Source organism: Varanus komodoensis, unplaced genomic scaffold, assembly GCF_004798865.1.
Source record: "Varanus komodoensis strain SLA01 unplaced genomic scaffold, ASM479886v1 scaffold78, whole genome shotgun sequence".
NCBI lineage: Eukaryota > Metazoa > Chordata > Lepidosauria > Squamata > Varanidae > Varanus > Varanus komodoensis.
In genome coordinates this window covers 1807357-1830725 of record NW_025336455.1, presented here as the reverse complement: position 1 = coordinate 1830725, position 23369 = coordinate 1807357, and the positions used below count along the sequence as shown (strand labels likewise).

Here is a 23369-nt window from a genome sequence, read left to right as displayed (position 1 = left end):
CCTGCACACACAGGTTACCGAGGGGCGCGGGAGGCCCAGCGCTTGCACGCAACCTGCTTGAAGGGTCCTGGGAGCAGCTGCTCTGCCACCGTGTGCACCTGGTGCGGGACAAGGTGGTCTCCGGCCTGACCCTGCAGGGCTTCACAGAACAGCAGAGCTGGCAGGGGCCATGAAGGCCCTCAGGCCCAGCCCCTGCTGGTGCAGGGCACCACGTCACACCACCCCGCTCAGGGGGCTGCCCAGCCTCTTTCTGGATGCCTCCAGCGTGGGAGAGCCCCCCCCCCCCCCCGGGGCAGCTGGTCCCGCTGTCGCATCGCGCTGACAGTGAGGAAGCTCTTCCTGATGCCCAGCCTGATGCTCGTCTTATGCTAACTCCGTGATCCTGCTCCTCCTGAACTGAGCAGCACCCCACACACGTGCCCCTCCTCTCCCCCCACAGTCCAAACAGTGCACTGGGAGTTCCTCGGGACAGAGGCCTGTCTTTTGGGGCTCACACAACCCTTTAAAACGCCAAGGGAAGCATGGCTTATGCGTAAGCAGTGTCCCAGCAGCTCTCTGAACGTCCTGGAAGAAGAAAAGGGACAGGGGGAAAGGCAGGCACCCGAGCTGGCTGGTGTCCAGGGTCTGGGTCGACATCCCAAACACGGGGACTTTCCCCATGACAAACATCATAATCTCGGACCGCTGGTAATCCGGAAGGTTGCTCCCAAAGAAACCTGCAGGACAGAAAGGAATGGGAGGAACAGGGAACCACCTGCTGCCCCACCGCTCGCCACGCAGAAAGGCCTCGGAGCTCTGACGGAGCTGGGCCCATCTTGCCGGCTCGTCTCCCTCCCTCATCTTCCGAAAGACCAGCTGCTTTGTGCCAACGAGCCTGAGTCACTTTCCCCGCTCAGACGAGCCCCCACGCTTCATGCGCCACGATCCACGTAGCTGGCAAGGAGCCCCGGCTGCCATCCCCCCGCTCCCCCATCCCCCACACGTCATCCTCGTGGGCTGCAATTAAACCAGTGTCTCCTGGTTCGCACGGAATCTGTGAGCCAACACAGCCAGCGCCCTGTGGGGGGGCGTGGACTGGGGAGGCCCGGTCAACGTCCCCCTCGTCCTGGAGCTTCCTCGGTGCCCCGGGCCGGGGAGGACTTCTCTGCCTAGCTCCCCACACAGGGCTGTTGTGGGGACGAAACGGAAGGGGAGCACGAGGGGCGTCTCACGCCCTTTGCCACAGCAAGGTGACAATGCGGGCATCACCCACCGACAAGGGGTCGCCCCTTCTAGCACGCCCGCGCGGACGGAGCCTCACCGATCGTCTGAATGATGGCGTTCTGGACGATCTTCTCGTCGCTGTCCTTCGAGCGGATGCTGAGGCTGGTGCTGCCCGCCGAGCCGCGCCTGCTGCCCAGCTCGAGATCCACGCTCAGACTCAGGTGCTTCAGCAGCGTGTTGAACACCTCCAGGACGGTTGGGCCTGCGCGACAAGCGGCGCCCGTTTGCGAGACAACCCACCTTTCCCACCGCCCGTGCGGCACGGAAACCAGGAGCCAGGACGGAGGGGCAAGCGGGCTGCCGCCGGAGCCGGAAATCCTGCCTGCGGCCACCTTGGCACACACGCTAAAGAGGGTGGCCGGGGTCAGACTGCGCATGGCGCCTCCCCACCTCGCTGCCCGGGCCGCCGCGATTGGCGAGGAGCACAAGCATTTTCCAGCACATGCTGTCTCTGTCACAAAGGTTCCAAGACCGCAGGTCGGCCTTGACACATTCGCAACACCTCCTCGCTAACGGATCGAACTCTCTTTTAGTGTGCAGCTCACACACCTTGCTCCAAATACACACAGAGAGAAAGAGAGAGAGCGCGCGTGAGAGAGAGAGGGAGAGAGAGAGAGAGAGCGCGGCAGCCAGAAAGTCATAAAACATACAGCCCCAATACAGTAACAATATAGATACAACATCCCATAGCATTTCACTATATACCAGCTCAAACACTTTAAACCAGCCTTCCCCAACCTTGTGCCTTCCAGACACACTTGGACTGCGGAATTCCCCATCAACGGCCCTGCTGAAGGGGAATTCTGGGAGTTGCGGTCCGCACGCCTCTGAAGGCCATCAAGTTGGAGAAGGCTGGTTTAAACAAGTTGAAAACATGTATGTGAAAACTGCACCCATTTAAACAACCGGCAGGTCCCATCATATGCCATGAAATGGCAGGGTTTGGGGAGTAGTGTTAATCTGGTGCCAAAAAGAGCACAGGATGGGCCCCTGGCAGACTTTGGTGGAGGGATCATCCTAGAATTGGGGGCCACCGCCGGGAGGGACCCTGCCCTGGCCGGCACCCCGAGCCTCCCTTTAGAGGAAGGCCTCAGGCATAGATGGTGGGGTCTGGGGAGATTCCAGTGAGGAGAGGCACTGGGGTTGCTCTAATATCATGTTCAGTAGCACCTGAATGTTAAAGGAGCCGCTACACACATCCGGGCTGAGCATCGGCTCCGCTGGCACACGTCTGTCAAGGGCCTGTGTGGGGACGGCTCAGTCTGCAACAGAAAGCTTCCAACCACTGCGAATGGTGGGATGCGCTGGCTACTCCTCCCTCCAACCCGCGTGCTTCCAAGGAGCAGTGGCCCCAGGCCATGGGGCAGAAAGCGCCCTTTCCAGCCCCCCCATTTCGAGACGGGCCCACGCCGCCACACTCACCGATGGACCCCTTTGCCGCGATGGCCACCGCCTCCAAGAGCACCTGGATGATCCCTGCGCGCACTCGGGGGGAATCTCGCTTGCAGCTGTCCAGGTGCCCCAGGATCTCCTGAATTACATGGTGAGAATACTGCGCCTGGGAGGGGGAAGGAAGTGACGCGGCTGGGTTCACACGCCCCAGAACCACAGCGGCCGCTCCGCAGCTGGCCGCCCCCACCCAAGGCCGACAGCGCCCAGTGTGAGCTCGGCATGGTCCTCGCACGCCCGGTCGGTGCTACACAGAAAGCCTCTCCTTGTCCTGCTCACAGGTTCTCCAAGTGAGGCAAGAGGCGTGTGATCCAGGTGAGGGAGGAGGTTCGGTTTGGTTCGGTTCGCAGAAGGAATACCATGAAAGGGAGACCGAAGAAACAGGCAGGGGGGCTGGCAGTGCAGAAAAAGCACTGTTGCAGAAAAATCGCAGGAACGATTTAAAAGAGCAGAAAATACTAGGTTAAGAAGCTGTGTTGAGCCACAGGATCCGTTATCAGTCAGTAAACAAAACAGCAGAGAGGGGTTGTTAGTTTTTACATACATTGAGAAAACAGACAAAGCTATTTGCATATAAAGTATATTTGGAAGGTCAATCCATCAGTCGATGTCAAAAGTGGACTTAAAGTTCTGCTTATGTTAATGGTTGGCAACAAATTAAGAAGTGTATTTCTGTTATAGCTAAAGGTTAAAGGTAAAGGTTTCCCCTTGACGTGAAGTCCTGTCATGCCTGACTCTAGGGGGCGGTGCTCCTCTCTGTTTCCTGGCCGAGGGAGCCGGCGTTTGTCCGCAGACAGTCTCCCTGGTCATGTGGCCGGCATGACTAAACACCAAGGTGCACGGAACACTGTTACCTGCCCACCAAAGTGGTACCTTTTTATTTACTTGCATTTGAATGCTTTTGAACTGCAAGGTCAGCAGGAGCTGGGACGGAGCAACGGGAACTCACCCCATTGTGCAGATTCGAACCGGCGACCTTTCGATCCACCAGCCCAGCAGCACAGCAGTTTAAGCCACTGCGCCACCTGCATCCCTCTCTGTTATAGCTAGAAAACAGTGAAATCTGAACCAGGAATTCTTAAAAACGCACAATTTAGAATAAGGAGCAAGGGGATCTTCCTTATGCCACTGAACGCCTGGGAGTCTAGCTCGCAGGAGGCAAGATGATGCGAGCATCTGGACAGTGCCAAGCCCACATGCTCTCAGCCGAAGCGCCATTTCTGGTCTGTGGAAAGCATTTTGTGATCTGATTACAGGTTTTTTCAAACAGAGTAGCTGTGATGTGTGAACTGGGCCTCATTCTGAACTGGGCCTCATTCTGAAAAGTATTAATCACCAATAGAAGCTAATTGGTAGCTGAAGTCTTCCTAGATGCTGAAGCTGTTGAAATAATGCTCCGCAGAGTCCAGTATTTAACAAGGGTGTCTCATTTTCCTCTGACGTTGCAAACCTGATGTAACAAATCTAAAGGGGCTGATTCCGGCCTTACTTTTTCCTTCATCTTAATAGGCTGAAACATTTTTGTTTAATTATGAAACAAGAACAAAGAGCACTTGCCTGTATCGAGTACATAATGATTTTAAAGCAGTGGACAGCAAATTCATTGGGATCCCACAGCTTGTGATGGTCTAAATGTCTGTTAAAACAAGCAATTATTATTTTATTATTTATGATGCACCTGCCATCAGTTCAGCGTTTTACAAAAATGACACCAGGGAGGCTGATGGGCCGTGCCTTTGCCGGCTTGTCTTAATTTCTCAACAAGCCCTGGTGGGTGTGGGAACGCGGCCCATGACGGCACAGAGAGGGCCAGCTTGGAAGGCCGTTTCCCTCCCTGCTCAGCGGAAACCAGGAGACAATTCTGCGTGCAAAGCGGCTACATTTGCGCTCCACTCCAAAGGGCACCATTTTCTCTGGACACTAAGGCAGGCGAAGCAACTTGTTCAAGGCCACGTCTGAACAGCAACCGCCGTCCAAGTCAGTGCTCTACCCCGTGCGGCGCTGCTCCGACGCTCTGGCTAGAGAGAACCCTCCGCAGGGCTCGCCTCCGGCACACACACAGGGATGGCTGCCGAGGAAGGGCAGCAACACGCAGAGAAATGCAGCAGGTCAGAGACCAACGCTCAGCCCTAGCAGAGCTTTGCCACCTGGACGAAGCTTAATCCCAGCTCCTGGAAAAATCCAGAGCATTTTGGAGGCTTCCGACTTACGCGAAGACTGGCCTGACCGCATTATTCATGTTCCCATAGGTGGCACGGCCCAGCAGTTCTCGGAAGCAGTTCTCAGCCAGCACGGCCGGATTCTCCTCCTTGTCGCCTCCCGTTGGAGAGGAGGGTGGGCCGATGCGGCTAGAACAAAGCACACAGTCGGATACGGCACCCGGGCTTCCACCCCAGAGATCCCAAGAAGCCGAGGGCTTCCACTGCGCCCGGGCTGCCCAAGAAGAGGCCCAGTCAGCGTGCTGCCGCCATGGCGGGAGATGGTGGCCAGAGGCAGGCGGGGCGGGGCCCCGAGACAGACGTACCTGTCCACTTCTTCCAGCTTCTGCATGTTAAAAAGCAGCGAGGGGACAATCTTGTCCATGTGCTGAGGCTCCCAGATGGTCGCCTGGAGCTCGTCGTTCACCGTTTTGCGGACCACTCCCTGGATGCCCCGGATTCCAGCAATACGGATCCTGGCAGAAAAGGCGGAGACATTTCCACGGCACGAAGAAGCAAAGGAACTCGGTTCGAGGCATGCCTGGCCGAAGGGCCGTGGGCCTAGCGAGCCAGCAGCTGCGGCTTTGGAGCAAATGCTTCTGCCCAGGCACAGACTGGCCCGTGTTGACGGACGCCGCACGGGGACGGCCCAGGCGGCCTATGAACCGGAGCCGGCCCAGTTTTGCTCTGGGGCCTCTGACGCGGCTCCTCGACCGGCACGGGCTCCCGCTGCGACGCAAACATGCCCGGTTCCTCCTGCCATGCTTCTCGTGGGCCATTCTGTTTATTTAGAGTCCTAACGGATGATCAGGCACCGGAACCACCGCCTTACCTTCTCTTTAAAATCAGCCCTGCCTTTAAGCTGTGTGGGGAGAAGATGCTGAGCTTGTGGGCCCCCAGCCAAGCCGCGCTCCACAGAGCTGGTCTGCTCTCAAGGGCAAGAGCACAGTGCGCTCGCTTTCGGGCTCTGTTCTGTGTGCACCGTCCGTGGCGCCACAGCTCTCCTTGACCCTGCTCTGCAATCTGAAACGCCTTGACTGAACGCCACGTGCCTCCTGGAATGGCTGCGGAAAGGCCGGCGCCGAGTCTGTACTATGGCTGCTCCCTCCTCGGAGCACCGTGGGCCGCTTACCGCACCGTCAGCGGGAGGGTGCTCGGGGAGAGAGCAATGCGCAAAGACCGCCAGCCCCTGGAGTGGCCAGAGCAGAAGGGGAGCCCTCCTCCCGTTGCTTTCCCACGGAAAACGCAACAGGGTCGGCCTCTCCCACAAATGCAGCCCCGGAAGTGCCCCATGGCAAAGGCCGGTGGTCAGGAGGTGCGCTGTTTCCCACGCCTCCCAGCTGCCCACAGCTGATCAGCTCAGCCTGGGGCCTCCCGTTCCGACACCCACTTGAGTGACTGGCGAGAGGCCCCCGGGCCTGAGCTCCCCGTCCCCCTCTGCAGGTGTGACGATGGCGTAGTCCCCAGCGCTGAGACAATTTGTGGCACAGCTATGAAGGGACTGTGCGTCCTCTCAAAAGACATGGACACACACACGCACGCGCACACACCAGAGCGCCAAGCAAAAAACGGGCCCCACGGCTGGTGAAGAAGCAGAAAGGTTGCAACACAGGCAGGCAGTCCCCGGATTACGAAAACGGAAATGCGCCTTCAATCAGAGTTGCACGTAAATCGGGTCACGTGCAGCCAGCCCTCCACATCTGCCGGGTGGCAGGCGCAGTGCCCCTGTGAAAGTGGGAAAACCACAAATACCCCATCTGAGCCCACCAGGGCCACCTCTGTGCACCAGGGAAGTGCCGGAGGGATTCCCCTCTCCTGATGGGTGGGGCAGAAAGGCACGCTTTGGAGGGGCTCCCTCTCCCCCCTTTCACGTCTGTCTCTATAGTGATGATTTTCTGCAGTATTTTTAAAAAATTAATGGGTTGCATGGCAGTTTGCTCATAAGGACAAGCTGTTCATTACTCGGGTGTTTGAGACTCGGGGACTGCCTGTAATGCTCAATGTTCTGATAACCCTGCTAAGTGGTCGGTTTTTCAGAAGCAGCTTGCCACAAATGGCGCCACGGTTTGCAGAAGCAGTGAAGCTGCAGAGCTGACCTGCTAGAGGAGAGCTGGGCTCAGTTCGCAGCGAGGCGCCTGCCAGGCAGCCTCTGGCGAGCAGGAATGGCTTCCGGTGGGCCGGGCAGGCAACGCTGCACAAGCTCAGGGGAAGCGAGCTCCTCCCTCGGGCCTCTCGAAGGACCAACACAGGCCGGCCGGCCTTGTGGACTCCCCCAATCCAGTCGCATGGCAGCCTCTGCAGCCATGACCCCGTGCGAGCCGCAGCAGCAGCGGGCGGGGATGACTCTGCGCAGGCCCCCGCAGGCAGGCAGCCCCTCCCAGGACGCCCCCCCCCCCCATCCGCTGCTACTCACTCGTTCCGGATTTCCGGGTCGCTGTGGCAGGAATGGCACATGGCACTGAAGCGAGACACGAAGAAGTCGTAGCGCCGGTGATAGGACGGCGTGTCCTCTTCGATGTTGGCGAACTTGACAAACTGCGTGGGGGACGGAGGGGGCGGCGCGGTGAGGGGCAGCTTCGACTTGAGATCGCGCCCAAAGGCTTAGCGCCCAGGGCCCCCCCAGCTGCCAGCCTTCCAAAGCATGTGCCATCTGCTTCCCACAGCTTGGCGGAAGGGGAGGCGGGAACCCGGGAAGGGCCGCCTGCTGCCCCGCTCGCTTCGCAGCCAAGCATCCCTGCGCTGCTACCCTCTTCCTCTGGCGGAGGAGCCCAAGCGCCGGCTTGTTCCTGAATGCACAAACGGAAACTGCGGCAAAAGCCAGGCCAGGCTTTTCTCCAAAGGCTGCCGCACCTTTCCCCTGCCTCAAACCTTTCTTCCAGCGGCCTCCATGCGGCCAGGTCTGGTGTTCCTGCCACTTCGAGACAAACCACCGGGAACTATTCCGGAAATGGCAAATACACAAGTGGTGTTTTTAGCAAGATCTACCTCTCGGGAATCCTGGGAAAGCTGCTTAGCTGCTGAAATGCAGCTGTGGCAGTGGGGAAACACACCTTGCCAGCAAGATCACCCTCAGAGACCCCGGGACGAGCGGTGCCCAGAAGCGGGGGCCTGACCTGGGGCGGCCCCCCACTGCGGAACACCTGCCCTGCAAGGGGTGTCAGCTCCACAGGCCTGGGCTTCCAAGCGCAGCGGCTCTGCCTTTTTCACCGCTCTGTCACTGTCTGCACTGCACATCCTTTGCTCTGTGGTTACACGGATTAGACTCACAGCATCACAGAGTTGGAAGAGGCAGAAGGTCCAGTCCCCCATCGCCCCTTCCTCAGTGCAGGACTCCCAGTGAAGCTGCCCAGCTGCATCTGGAATGCCCCCAGTGCGGAAGAGCCACCGCCTCCCTGGGTCACACAGTTCTCACGGACCAGGAGGTTCCTCCTGACGTCCAGCCAGAATCCGGCCTCGGGTCACTCAAGCCCGTGATTCCGTGTCCTGCACTCCGGGACGATCGAGAAGAGAGCCTGGCCTTCTGCTCTGTCACACCCTTTCAAGCACTCACAGAGTGCTACCCTATCTCCCTCAGTCTGCCCTTCTGGAGGCCAGACATGCCCGGTCCTTTCTGCCTCTCCTCACGGGGCTTTGTCCCAGTCCCCGGATCATCCTGGTTGCCCTCCCAGCTTGTCTGTGTCTTTCTTGAAGTGCAGTGACCAGAACAGGACACGAGACTCCAGGTGAGGCCAGTGCTGAGTAAAGGGGAACCAGTACTTCACATAATTTAGATTGGGTATGTTTGTTTTATTGGATTTTAAGCAAACTTGTATTAGGCCATAAATATCTTTGAAATGAAAAGGCAGAATATACATATTTTAAACCCATGCAAAGTAGGTAGCCCATGGGAGACCCGGAGCACGGACCAGCCTGGCTTCCCAGGCTTTATTCTCAGACCACCCGACCACTTGGTTCCAGCGTCACACCAAGCCTGACTCTCAAGCACTCCTCTGCCTTCTGGCTGCTCCGAGTCTCCCTGCAGGAGGCTGCGGCCCTTCAGCGGCCGGCGCCCGGGTCCTGTTACTGTGAAACTGTATCACAGCAGGTAGGGTGACGGCCAGGCCGCAGAAGGACAAAGCTCTCTCAGAGCTCATCACTAATGCAGCTGCCAGGATGAAGGAGGACTGCATCTTCCACTTAGCAAATAAAGGCCAACTAATAAAGGCCATTTAAAGGCTTGCACAGGTCTGCTGAAGAGACAGGAGAACCCTCAGCCCCCGTGGCGACACGAGAAAACTGCAGCACTGGCCAGCCACGCAGAGGGGGCCTCGGAGCAGGGTCTGAAGGCTTCTAAGGTTTTCACCCGTGACGGAGGATGCATTTCAAGGGGCAGGACCAAAATGCGCTGTGGCGTTTTGGAAGCAGCCCCGGGCTTTCTTCCGCCCCAATCTGTGCTTAAAGCTAGTTTGCCCATCGACAGCCTCCTTTCTAGGACCACCACGGTCAGTTTTGCAGGGCCAGCCTGGGGAGGAAACATTTGTGAGAAAATTTGGCTGGCCTGAATCACACTGAGGAGACACGCAGTTCTTAAAAAATTATGCCACCTGTGCTTTTTCCGGGGATTTTCCAGCAGCTCTGATAGGTGTTCTGTCAGCGTGGAAAGACTAAGCGTCTTGATGGAGACCACTTGATGGACCGGGGCTCACCACTGCCTCTGGGCCCCACGTTAACGGTCGAGCTGCACTGCCACTTCCTTGCTCTTAATTCCTGAACATCCCAGGCATGACCCTATTATGCACACGGGACCCCTAAGCTAGCCAGGTTCGGGCCAGACAACGCTTCCGGGTGCTTTGACACCCAGAGCTCTGCGATTAACTCCCTCCTTAATTCTTTCTTTGCTGACTCAATTCATTTTTATACTGACCAACTCTCTGGCTTCCTATCTGGATGCTCTGCACGGCTCTTCCAAAATCGCCAGGCTACGCAGAGGAGCCAGGCAGGGCTACTCACCGAGTTGGTTCCCAGGACCTGCAGCCGGGGCTCTCCAGACTCCAGCAGCTTGGCCACCATGTGGAGGAAGCTCTCCACAAACGGCTTGATGCTCTGTGAATGGCAAGCCATGAGGAGCTGGTCCAGGGCTTCCATGGCGATGAAGACGTATCTGAGAGACAGTCAAAGCGGAGGGGGAAGATGCCGGCCCCTCGGGAGGGAAGGCTTGGGCGCCGGCCCCGCAGCGCTCCTTCCGGCTGGCCAGTCGCACTCCACCCCACGGAGCCCGGCTCCCCAAGACGGGCAGGGCCCCACCCACGTCCCCTTGGCGAGCAGCGTCCAGCAAGCCTACGGGGCAATTCCGATTTGCCGCAGGGGAGGAGGCAGACAGCCTTCCGGGAGAGGCAAAGGCTGGCATGGCCAAAAGGAAGAGCGGAAGCGAAGGGGGCGTCGCGGCCTTACCCACAGCGGTGCCTGACGACATCCCTGCTGAGCCGCTCTGCCAAATAGGCACCGATGCGGTCGAGCTTCTCGGGGGCCGAGACGGCGTAGAAGGTCAGCTTCTCCATGTCGGCTTTGACAAGGCCATCCTGCGCAGGCGAGAGGGCCCGGTGTTGCCGTGCCGCTGCGGCGGGAGCGTCTGCAGAGCGGCTGGCGGCGCCCGTCCCAAAAGCCCTCCCTCCTCCGCTTTCCAGCGACAGCCGGAGCTGCCTCAGCCAAGGGGCTGGCAGGCGGGCCAGAAGCGCCCGGGGCTTGGCAGCCGCCCGCTGCAGCGGCAGGCCTCTCTTGCGCTGCTCGGACCAGGCTTGGTCTCTGGCCACCCGGCACACAGAGTGTGGAAACGGGAGCGTCCAACAAGAGGGAGAAATAACACGTGCACTGAATTATTGAATGTGTTGCAAGCTGCCGGGAGCGCCTCAGAATTAAGGTGCAGCATGAAGGCGATTAATGAAATAAACCTTCGACACACTTTTTTAAAAAAATAAGCAAGTCTTTGCCGCAGGGAAACAGGGCAGCCTCGCTTGGGATTTTTCACATTTTGAAAACAGCAGCCTGAAGACTCCTGTACGAAAAGGTACAGCTGAAGGCATTCAGCATCTGAACAATAACAAATATTAATATTCAGATGCAAGAAAGAGTTAGTAAAACAGCCTGGCCTGGCAGATGCCCTGATGCTTCTGCAGTACATTCTATGGATCATTAGCATCTGCAATCCAAGCACTAGAGGGGGGGACTTTGCATTCCCCCAGGGAAAAATATCAAAGGCTACTTTCTCTGCTGGGGGGGGGGGGGGGCTCCGTCTGGATTTCCTTGGCTGATTCTTTCCTGTCCTTCGGAAGACCTTCTGAATATGACCAGAAAAGCTTTGGGAATCTCATGCTGGTTTTTCTGGGCTGCAGCTTGAGCTGTTGAAGTTGCTGCTTGAAGTGTGGCTCTCCAGGACAAGAGCCCATTGAGGCCAGATTTGCAGAATGAGATTTAAACAACAGGACACAACTAAGCATCCCCGAAAGCCTGAAAGTCGCATGACGCAAGTGGCTGTAAGCATGCCCACACAAGTGGGGGCGGCTCGGCCAGAATTTCACGATGCCCAAGTCGCCTCCAGCCCCCTTATGAAGGTGGAGCTAAAACGGTGCAGATCCTCACTTACTCTGGGGTCTTCGGGGAATATGTTATCCACCAGGCGCTTGTAACGAGGGCGCAGGGCAGCACAGCAGCAGCAGACTCCTGTGAAAACCAAGGCGCTCGTAAGACACGGGGGCGTTATCTCAAAAGGCACCCCCACCGGGAGCACATGCAGCTTCTGCCACATGCGCGCCCTGGTGCGCTGCAAGTACATGGTGAACTCAAAGGTATCAGTTCTGGCCGCAGCGATGGAAAACCACACAAGGACCCGGTGCTCGTGTCGGGGCCCACAGCAAGGCACCGCTGAGACTGGGCCTCCCGGCAAGCCCTCCTGCCCCCATTTCCCATCACAACCCCAGCGGAAGACACGCCACTTTCAGATCACAAGGTACAGCTTTTCGTGCTTAGCAGCACCCCGTATTTACTTATTACACGTATATACTGCCCCGTAGCCCCCTGCGCTCTCTGGGTATTTTACGAAATTTAAAATTTTGGTGAACGGGGTGGCATAGAAGCCTCCTAAATAAATAAATAAATGACATATAAAAACGACCTATTTAAATAAGCAGTAAACAATAAAACCAATGCAACAAAAATTGACAACCCACAGCAACTGTAATAAAATTAATGTACAGCATAGCAGCAATAAAAGTACAATGAAAACCAATCTTACCGACTGTATCAAAATGTCTGGAAAATTAAAATGGTTTTCACTTGGTGCCAAAAAAAAGAACAAAGATGGTGCCAGGAGCACCTCCTTGGTGAGCATGTTCCACAGGCGCACCCCTTATCATGCCTAGGAACAGCTTGGGCAGTTCCAAACTTTTAAAAGTGGTGTTTTACAGTGCGTCGTGTCGCTGCATTTTATGGCTTTAACTATTTTGCCCAGAAAGCGTCAGCTATTCGGTGGTAAAGAAAGGCAGTAACCGAAGAATAAATAAAATATGCACAGTGAAAGACCTGGGAAGACACTGATAATGGGACAGTCTATAAAGGCAATAAATAAATAAATAAAATCTTATTCATGAGCAGAAAAATGTGGCATCACATAAGTAAATGGTTGCATGGCAACCACATTTGAAAGTACATTTAGACAGCTGAGCCAAACTGTTCTGCTCTCTAGTGAACTGAATTTAAAAACAGGGCTCCTTATGCTGTCACTGTGAACGGTTCCTTAATTCTCAAAAATGAAGACATATCAATAATACCGGAAGAGGAGCAGGAAGAAAATGTGCGGACGATGAGCCAAAGGCTGAACGAAATCATCTACAGTTGATTCAAGGTTTATTTATTTCAACTGTAAACAAATGAGATGGGGTCTCAGAACAGAAACACAGAAACAGAGCAAGTCAGAAGGGGTCTCTCGGGCCATCTAGTCTGACCCCCGGCTCCAGCCGGCTGCACTCACGACATGCCCACCATGGGCATGTCCAGCACATGGTAGACATGATTAGCTACCAAAAGAGTAGGTGTCTTAATACTCTAAATTAAGTCAACCACCTTACCCATTTAACCTTTAGAAATTGGAAACTAGTGATAGAAATCCCTTAGCAAACCATCACAAATGACCATACTGAACAAACAGCTTCAGGGTGTCTGGAAAAGCCATAGGGACTCTGGAAATGTTCACCGTTGTCCTTCCACGCAGGCACGTCTCCTTCCTTCCCATTTCCACTTCCAGTCTGAATTCAGCAAAGCGAGCAACACATTTCCAGACTGCAGCACAATACGCAACAGACGGCGAGGAGCTCCATAATGGCCAGAAGCCACCTGTTCTACATGCCCAGCCAAGGCAGGTCTTAGCAGGCACGCGTGGTGACCTGACGGAAGTAGCAGGAAGACAAACGCACACGGAAAGCGCGTCTCCGGGGAACCACGGAGGAGGAAGAAAAAGCAAGAAGAGGCTGGAAATCCCACCTCCAGTGTGAACATTCTGAGCAGGCAACTGGAGTGAGCACTCATTTACGATGCATGACTTCTTCTAACAGACTCTTCAAACGAGGACCAATCCAGTGGGATCTTTAAAAGCAATGTGGACTGCATGAACTGAGGAGAGGAGAGGAGAGGAGAGGAGAGGAGAGGAGAGACTCTCAAGGCTATCTGGAGAAAGCTGCACCGGCCTCACCCGACCGGGAGGGAAAGGAGGGGAAGCGCAGGAGAGCTCTCCTACCAAAGCACCCGCAGGGCCCGGGCTCCCAGGCGGGGTTGTAGTTGTAGGGCTTTTCTTGCTCCGCTACTGGAACTGCCACGTATGCCTTCATCCTGTTTCCTCACAGCTCCTCAGCTAGCGATTCCCTGCCTCCTTCCAGCCGGAGGTAAGCAATGCCTAAGCCAGGCGCAGGCAAGAAGCCCTTATCAGAGTAGCCCTGCACACGCAGGTCAAGAAACCCAATGCACACGAAGGCCACGTATCCAATTCCATCAACAATGCAGAGTCTTGGAAAGAAAGGAGGCTGCTGGCCCCAGGTGCCCTAGGTCATGATATCTGAGGCAGGCGCACCTTCCTCTCTCCACTTGCTAATGAGACGCACAACCAGATGAGCAACGCTGTTCTCCCCGCTCCCTCCCCGCCCACACTTACAGATGCTGCACTCCTTTTGCAGTCAAATAATGGCAGACTAAGGGAAAACCCTCAAACACGTTGAGAGATTTCCCCCGAATTGCTTGAAGACAAATGCCAGCCCTCTTCCTGGGTCTCTCGTCAAGGTGAGGCGCCTTCGGCTCTGCAGCTCAGCTTTTCCTACCAGGCAACAGGGGACTTTCCTGCGGGGGACTGTGCAGAGTGTCCCTCAGCAGCCCCAGTTTTAAATGCCTTTTTGTTTTAGTTCTCTTTGCATCCCTGCAAAGTTAGGAAGCTGTCCTTGCCTGGAGCCAGAGCCTGGGTTCATCTGCTATCCCCCGTCACCAACACTGGCTGGCAGGGGCTCTCCGGGCTCTGGCGGGCCTCCTTCTGGAGCTACCTGGAGAAGCGGGAGGCCGGAACTGGGACGTGCGGCAACAGAGGGGGAGCTCCGCGACAGGGCCGTGGCCCCCGGGCTGCGATCCCAGAGGGCGCGCCTGTCCAGAAATACTTCTCCACCATCCCACGCCATCACCTCAGGGGGCAACGCACATCGGACGCAGCAGACTGTAACCCACAGAAGCTTGTGCCACAAGAGAAACGGCACTCGTTCATGTGCCGCAGGGCTCCTTTTCGTTCGGTGGCAAAATATCTCTCTTCAGCCATTTCTTCCTATTTACAGCCTGCTTTTACTTGTTCATATTTATATCTAGCTTTCCCCCCGCAAGGTACTCAATCCTCTCTCCAGTTTATCCTCGCAACAACGCCGAGAGGTAAGTTAAGCGTTTCTCACTCGGCCACCAAAGTTTCTTGAATGGCTGTGAACGAGGCATGAGAGAGTTTTTGATCTCACAAGAAGGCTGGTTGTGCAGTATTTTGAACTCCACTCTCAGCAAGGAAGAAGCGGGTTCTAAGATGGGGTGCAACTGATTTACAAGGTGATGGTGACCAGAGTGGCAACGGTCCAGCCGCAGCAGATGAGCTTAATTTTCTTGCAGAAACAAAACTCAAACATAATTTTGCACTGAGTATATGCAAGCAAACCAAGGTATCTTTTCTGATCCAACTACCAACTTTACTGGAGAGCCCGAAGCTACTGGCAGATGAGACAGAAAATGTTGCATCTGGCTCGACAGCAAGTTTTGACACTGGGCAGCCAAACGCCAACGCCGCAGCAGCAGCAGCCAGTTTTAAAAAGAGAAAGAAAGGAAGAAAGTTTGGGGGCACAGTGTGGTGAGAGCCAGTGTGGTGTAGTGGTGAAGAGCGTGGGAATGGGACTCGGACGATCTGGGTTCGAGTCCCCACTCAGCCATGGAGCCAACTGGGTGGCTTTGGGCCAGGCACAGACTCTCAGCCCAACCTGCCTCACAGGGTTGTTGTTGTGGGGATAAGATGGAGGAGGAGAAATTATGGAAGCTGCCTTGAGCCCTTTGTAGGAAAAAGGCAGGATATAAATTGAAAAATAAATAAATAAATAAATAAATAAATAAATGCACGTGTAAACAGAAAAAAGTTCTACGACTCTGCATTCCCCAGGCGGCTGTGCTGGCTCATCAGGCTAGCTGGGAGTGATTGCCCACTTTCCCATCTAAATACGCCTGGGATCCTGCCCTTAAGCACTCTGGCCCAAACTTCCAGACGCCTTCCGGATGTGTCGGAGGGCAGCGCCAGAATCCCTCGGCCAGCGTGGCATCCAGACAAGCAACAGACGAGCGTGTGCGACGCCAGGCTTTGGGGACCACCACCACTCCCGAACTGAGCGACCGAAACAGAATGCTTCTCAATTACGTGCATTTTAAAGATTCCGTTCAAAGCACATTTGGGGCATAATTTTCGGTCATGCAAAAGCACGCACAGCATTTTTATTTATCTATTTTATTATGTACTGAATGATCAGTGGGCAGATTTTAAACAGCACTAAAATGCTAAACTGTCATACAAACAGTTACAAAACATAAAAGACAATGCTAATATTTCAAAGACTAAAAGCCAGAGCCAGGCAGCTCAGGGAAAATACCCAGCAGCCATGAAACCCAGAATTTGGCCTCTAACACACCTGGGCAAAAGGCCTTCGCCTGGCACCAGAATGCTAACAGTGCAGCCACCAGGCCAGCCCCTCCACAACAAGGGGCCACCACCGAGGAGGTCATCTCTCCCCTGGCCCCTGCGTGCCTGACGTCCTCCAGAACGGGCTCCGAGAGAGCCCCACAGATGCCCCAAGGGTGTGAGCAGACACAAACCGGAGGAGACGCTGCCTGCGATGCCTCCACGCACGCAGCCCCCGCCCGTCCGACAGGCATGAATGCTCCCTTCACGCAGCCTTCCTCGACACAATGTCCTCCAGATGCGTTGCCTACAACTCCCAGAGTACCCCAGCCAAGCACGCAAGCAAGCAAGCAAGCAAGCGAGCAAGCAAGGGGGGGGGGGTGGCTGTAGTCTGCGGGCACCCTGTTGGGGAACGCTGGCCTAGGTCGCACTTTGCATTTAGTGTCAGCGTTGCGTTTGTTTTGTTGAGAGCATCGCCTTCAGGAGTTGCCAATTCACCACCGCACTCAAGAAAAGGGATGCACCATTCGCCCTGAGAAAGCATGCCTGGGGAGGACGGCCAAGGACGGGCAGGACGCCACGCGTGTGGCAGCAGAAGCAAGGCCCACGGGGCTCTCACGGGGCTTCTCACACGCGAGGCCGCTCAGCCAGCCGTGAATTCGGTGGTTCAAAGTCACTCTGCTCACTTACAGAAGGCATTTTAAAAAAGGATGCCACCCCCTTTAAGTAACGGCCTTTCTCTTAAAAAGAGGTTTTTTCTGGCAGGGGCAGAGAATGCCTGGATAACTCAGACATTCAGTCATGTCTTTAACCCTGGGAAAAAAGTGACTCAGGAAAGAAACTGATCTTATATTCGAGACGTAACATACAAAAGCAAAGATGATCCTCATCGGGACTCAGCACAGGGATTCACAACTTCTACACAAGTTTAAATCTAAAGGTCACAGAAAAGGACCCTGCTTGGTCTGGAATGGTGGCCCCCACTGCACTGCGATCATACCCTTTACCAAGCTTGTACACAAATGACGAAATCAGCGCTTCTGGACTCGTCCCACTATGATGCCACGCCTTTTACGCAAAATGGATTAGCCATACTTGAATGATAAGCATTAGCTTTTTGTCTCCCAGCATTATGACATTCCAGAGCGCTCCCATCTTGAGCTTGCGCAGGGAGCAGAGCTCCTCAGAGAGGTCCGCCTGGCGCCGTCGTTGTTTGTTTTTCGGCGCCAGGTGAAGACCTTTTTATTCAAATGTTATTTTAATTGTTAATATTATTTATTTTATTTTTCGGGCCAGGTCGACTCAAATTATATTATATTGCTTTACAATGTGCTTATTTATTTATTTTTGTGAGCTGCCCCGAGGCTTCGGCGAATGGGGCGGCATAGAAGCCTTCTAAATAAGTAAATAAAGAAACCTTCCCCCACGCGGCTGCGGAGCGGATCATGGCCCAACTCTGGAACTGCTGGAAGTCTTTGCAATAGCAGCTGCCCTCAAAGCCCAGTTTTTCTACAGATTCCTGGTGAATATCTAGGGTGCCTGCCACCGCGAGGAGGGCTGCATTTCCAGAGAGGCGATGCACCATGCGCTGGTCCATTTTCCAGAAGAGGTTTCTTCCCACGGACTGGCTCTCGAATTCAAGATCTGACGCTCCCAAAAACACGTTATTAGCGGGCTGCGGTACTTACTGCCAGGCATCGTTCTTGTGCTGTTTGGCTTCTACTTCTCACGATGTGACGCTGCAAGAAAAAGGAAAGCTGCCATGTCAAAGCCATCTGACCCTCCCAGGCGCTCCCGCCGTCGACGCAGAGGCGGCAGAGCCGGATTCCGCTGAGGATCTGCGCCCCCCATGCCCAGATCCACCATCCAGCCACTGCCCCCGCTCACCGGTGGGCCATGGCACCTTTCCACACTCGCCTGCTGCACACTGGTGCACCTCCACAGGGCACTCTGCTTGCTCGCAAGGTGCAGAATTAACTGCTGAGCCAGCCTTGATTTAAAATCTAGAGAGAGAACGGCGGGGAGCCTCCCGTCCTGCACAAAAGCCCAGCTTTCTGAGGTAGCTTGTGCCTCACGCAACTTGGGTGCTTCCAACTGCTGTCCATCTTCTAACCAGGCTATTCACTAACGGAGGCCAAGAGCAACCTGTCCGAGGCTGCAGTGGGTCCACGGTGGCGCTGGGCCTGGGATCCGCACCTCCACAGTCCCCCTTTCTCTCCCGCATGACGGCACGGATACGTCTGCCCCCAAAGCGAAAGGGCAACCGGTAACGTCAACTCTAAAAAAGACCTCCATGCAATACGGCCTCAGTTTATAACTGGGCACGAGGAAACAGTAAAGCCACCAGAAACTCTTGGAAATGAAGGGAAAGAGAGGAGAGGATAAATGAAACTTTTGCAGAAGATGCAATCTCTGAAATGCAGTAAAAGATACTGCTGATGGAACAAATTCCACACGTTCCCACACTGTTCTGCTTACTGATGTTTTATTTGTAAAATGAAACTGGCGCGGTGGTTTGAGAGGTCCGGGTTCCAGTCCCTGCTTAGCCATGAAGCGCCTCCTAAGGGCCTTTCTAAGCCCAAGCTTCCCCGCAGGATGGCTGCTGCGAGGACAAAACAGAGCTATGTAATCTGCCATGGTTTCCTCACGAGAAGAAAAAATGCAATGCAGTCGTGAGGATGAGGATGGTGAGAGAGGCCTGCCACTGCAGCAGCATTAGCCAGAAGCGGGCTGCGGTGGGGGGGGGGGGGGCTCCGTGTCTGCACAGCTCCCTCACTTTTCCCATTGCTAGAAGGAGACCAAGGTCCCACAAGAAGGCCCACTAATCCCATAAGTAAGATGCACCGGGAGCTTCCAGTGAGAAATACCAGCCCCGTCCGTCCTTCAGTTACGATTAGCAGGACAACCTGCAGTGACGACTCAGAACAGAATCGCAGAGGCAAGCGGCTCAGGGACAGCACCGCGAGGCCGAGCACATTGCTCCTGGAAGGGCCCCTGTCCCAGTGCCTGGAGGACGTGGGCACCCGGAGCTCCTGAGGAGAGCCCCGCGGCGCAACAGGGGACAGGCGATGCTCGGGGCACGCTGCAGCTGCAGTGGCTCTGCCGTGCACTCTCTCCTGGGGGCCGGCGCTTTGCCTGGCTGCCCGGGTTGTCCTCCCTTCCAAGCACTGCCCGAGCAAACCGGCTTGGCTCCTGCCTGCCTTCAGGTCGTTCCACAGAAGGCAGTCCTCTGCCCACACGTGGCTCCAATTCTCAACTAATACATCATCCCAGGCAAGGGAACACAGAACCATAGAAGCAGCGCGAGTCGGAAGGGGCCTCCGGGCCATCTAGCCTGACCCCCGGCTCCAGCCGGCTCTGCTCACAACATGCCCGCCATGTGCACGTCCAGCCTGTGCTTGGACAAAGCTGGACTTGTGCACAATGCGGATAAAGTAGACAAAGACACATCTTTCTCCCTCCCTCGTGATACAAAACCCAAAGAGGCCATCCCTTGATGCAGATGGAGATTCACAGCGGAAGGAAGGAAGGAGCCCTTCACGCGGCACTCCGTAAATTAAGGAGCCCGCAAGGCCGAGTGGTGGCCTTGCTCTCGGAGGAGAGTGGGCAGATCCATGGAAGAGGAGGAGGCTGTCCGTGGCTGCTGGCAGCGCGCTACCTCCGGCCCCAGAGGCAGCCTGCGCAGGCACCCAGTTGCTGGGGCACAGGGGCAGGAGGATGCTGTAGCAGCCGTCCCCTGGCCTTGCACAGGCAGCTGGCTGGCTGCTGAGAGAACCAGATGGATCCTAGATCTGACGCCACAGGGATCTTATGCTCTTTGGCTTCGTCCTGTTCGAGCAAAGAAACTGCCCTTGCTTAGGGCATCGTTGTCCGAGCTCTAGAAATCTGAATTTTCACACACACACACACAACACATGAAACCTGTTGATACTACTTGCATTTATTAATAACATTGTGTGTCTAAAGGAATTTCTACTGAAACCCTCTATAAGTACCTCAAAGGCTGTCCCAAAGAGGAAGGTCAGGATCTCCTCTTGCTGACGCCAGAGTGCAGGACACGCAATAAGCAATTCAAGCTGCAACAACCCAGATTCAGGCTGGACGTCAGGAAACGCTTCCTCCCTGTCAGAGCAATGGGGCAGTGGGACCGGCTGCCCGGAGGGGGGGGGGCTCTCCCACACTGGAGGCATCCAGAGAGAGACTGGGCAGCCCTCTGAGTGGGGTGGTGTAAACTGGTGTCCTGCAACAGCAGGGGTTGGACTATATGGCCTTCATGGCCCCTTCCAACTCTGCTATTCTACGATTCTATGAAACACAGTTATGCAATGCTTCCTAAATCTTTCATAGAGGGCACAATCCACGTGGAGATCTTCCCACACAAGCACCAATGAAGCAAGTAGAAACTACTCAGCAGCACCTTCTGCAGCACCAAATGTTTCTGTGACGCTTGCACAGAACCTCAAGGTGGATTGTGTGCTTAGTTTCGTAAGCAGGACACATGCCAAGGAATTCTCGGCATCGCTCACAATTAACCACCATTCCCTTCAACGCTCCTCTTTAAACACAGAGGGCTCAAGGATGAACCCAAGCACACCATGAACAGCCGAGCGGCACGAGCGCTTTCTGCACAACTGCAGGAAAACGACACGGAAGGTGAAGGAATGGGGAGGTAATGGAACTGCGTGTGGGGGCTGTGATGAGGACTATGTAACGGCTTCCCTGGATTTATAAGCTTTTGTGGGTGCACCTTTGTTTTCTGTCTGATGCAACTTCACGTCTGAACATACCACATTCCAGACTGAGATTTACGACTACTGAGTGTCACAAAGGACAAAAACATGAATGCTGTGCCTACTTAAAGAAAATTAGCAGCGGCTTATTTTGCTACCTAAAACTTAAAAACAGAGTTATTTATTTATTTATTTATTTTTCGATTTATAGCCTGCCCTTTTCCTACAAAGGGCTCAAGGCAGCTTACATCATTCTCCTCCTCCATCTGATCCCCACAACAACAACCCTGTGAGGTAGGCTGGGCTGCGAGTCTGTGACTGGCCCAAAGTCACCCAGTTGGCTCCATGGCTGAGCAGGACTCGAACCCAGGTCGCCTGAGTCCCAGTCCCATGCTCTTAACCACGACACCACACTGGCTCTCACTACACCACACTGGCTTTTAAAAAGTTAAAGCACTTTTTAAAAACATCGCTGTTCTAATGGAGATTACAAATAAAGGCATTTGCATAACCCTGTTATTGTACCACATAAAAGTTCGATAAATATTCATTCTGGATTTTATTCCACAGGGAGAATGGAAAGTGGGATCTGTTAATCCACATTTTGTATAGCCCAAACAGACAAGAAATGACGCAGATCGCAGATCTAAATGTCAGCCACTGAGACAAAGACCTCCTCCACAAAGTCGTGTTGCAAATAACACAATGGCATTTATCAGCTTTGTTGCCTTTCCTTTCCTGCCAAGAATTCAGGGAAGCACAAGCTGGGCTGCAACTCTATCCTCACGACGACTCAGAGAGGAACAAGCAAGCTACGGGAGGGCGGGAGGTATCCAGGATGGCGGCCCATCCAGCTACGGGGCTCCAAAACAAGAACAAGGATGTGAGAAAGGCACACGCCATGTGGTGCAGGGGCGGAGGATGCCGGCACTCACGCAGCGTGACGGGCAGGCACTTCGGCCGGGGAACTCTTGGCGCCTCTGTGCGAGACTCCAGAGGGGACTCTTACAGGGACTGTGGCGAACGGGCAGGTTCGGGGGCACGGCGGCATCCAAGCCAAAGTGCACTGAGGGCACAATCCTACGCACACTTCAACAGAAAAAGGCCGTACCTACTCCCGGGGAGACCCAGCTGGCATCCCTCGCAGGGAATATCCCCCCCAGCATATTTCTCGGTCCAAATGTGCCGAGAGCTGCACCAAAGCCCATCTGAACAGTTCTTTCTAAGTGCCAATGCTCTGAAATGCAACGGAAGCCAGGGAAGTGCGTCGCAGAGAACCAGTATGAGCCATCAGCTTAGTTTTCCATCCCGTGGCTGGGGCCTGCCAAACTGCCTGGCTAGGCATCCACGCCTGGAGCAACTATACCCAAAGGGCATTCAAAACAGCCCACACATTGCTGGTATAATCCTAAGTGTATGTTATTTGTCAAACTGTATATGGATAGAGAAGGCTCTTTAAAATATGCATAATTGAAGTTGCTAAAATAACCCATGAAAGGCCTGTAAAAAGCAAAACAAAACAATAAAACCAAAGCAAAGATAGCCTTGAAAAACATCCAGTTTTACTTTATCACAGGGGAAGCGAAGATGCCAAAGCTGTTTTGGGATCATTGTGTCCTTTCCACAACAGAAGCTTCACTGGTATCTTCCAAAAGGTAGGCATGTGTTCTTTAGGCCATGAGAACAAAATCTCTTCTTTGGAGGACTGAGTTCTGAAAAGCCTGATTAGGAATTTGCAAAGGCTACTTTCCAGAATAAAGTCACATTCACAAATCCGCCCTGTCCAGTACACACTTTCCCCATGAACGACCCACATTCCATTATGAGTTTCCTGCTATGCCACTGGAAAGGTTGTCAGCGGAATTCACACGATCCCAGAGCTCCATGCAAAGGCTGCCGGATCTGCACGGCCTCTCAAAGCTCTCCCGTTGCTCTGGCAGGTACCTATCCTGTGCAGAAATGGCAGGTTCCGACAGACAGGCCGCCTTGACGGAGAGTCTCAAAATGCGCCATTCCTCAGTGAAGCAGGAGGACACCGAATTCAGCAGGCAAGGACACCGCGAGACAGCATCGCTCCAAACTCCACATGCTGCAAAACGGCTCTTTGCCTTTGCTGCGATTATGATGCCTGCGAGCGGAAGGGCACTTTCCCCTTTGGTTGTGGTGCATGGAAAAAATCATGACTGAAAGCGATTTTCAGTCCCAGACAATCACCTTGTTGAAGGGTTAAGGATCTGAAACCCTTAAGCATTACATTTCTAGCCACCACAGAGTGGACTTGTGAGAACCACCCATCCATGTGGCCAGCTAAGTTGAAGTACCGACCTCAAACACATTTCTCACGGAGTCTTCTATGGGGGAAATGCTCGCGTGGGTGTCTGTGCAAAGAGCCCATTTCTCCTCATAAGCTGGCAAGGATTCATTATACAATCAGCATCGCCCCTTGCTCAGAGAGTCACTCGTCCTCCGGAGGAAAGCTGTCTGTCACCTCTGCCTTAAAAATATTGGGAACCCTATTGCTCCCCTCCC

At 54.6% G+C, this 23369-nt stretch overlaps 1 protein-coding gene across 3 annotated transcripts in view; it reads right to left on the bottom strand.

The window, feature by feature from the left end:
- Window positions 1-23369, bottom strand: part of LOC123035278 (protein EFR3 homolog A) — a 36657-nt gene that overhangs the window by 11893 nt on the left and 1395 nt on the right. For all 3 annotated transcript variants that reach the window (XM_044453273.1, XM_044453276.1, XM_044453275.1), the window contains exons 2-12: window positions 17799-17849; window positions 11530-11606; window positions 10341-10468; window positions 9900-10050; window positions 7324-7445; window positions 5237-5386; window positions 4923-5060; window positions 4270-4348; window positions 2686-2821; window positions 1301-1465; window positions 602-716 (exon numbers count right to left, since the gene is read on the bottom strand). In XM_044453273.1, the coding sequence (XP_044309208.1) occupies window positions 602-716; window positions 1301-1465; window positions 2686-2821; window positions 4270-4348; window positions 4923-5060; window positions 5237-5386; window positions 7324-7445; window positions 9900-10050; window positions 10341-10468; window positions 11530-11606; window positions 17799-17808 (1271 nt within the window). In that variant the 5' untranslated portion in view covers window positions 17809-17849. The remainder of the gene's footprint in view (window positions 1-601; window positions 717-1300; window positions 1466-2685; window positions 2822-4269; window positions 4349-4922; window positions 5061-5236; window positions 5387-7323; window positions 7446-9899; window positions 10051-10340; window positions 10469-11529; window positions 11607-17798; window positions 17850-23369) is intronic.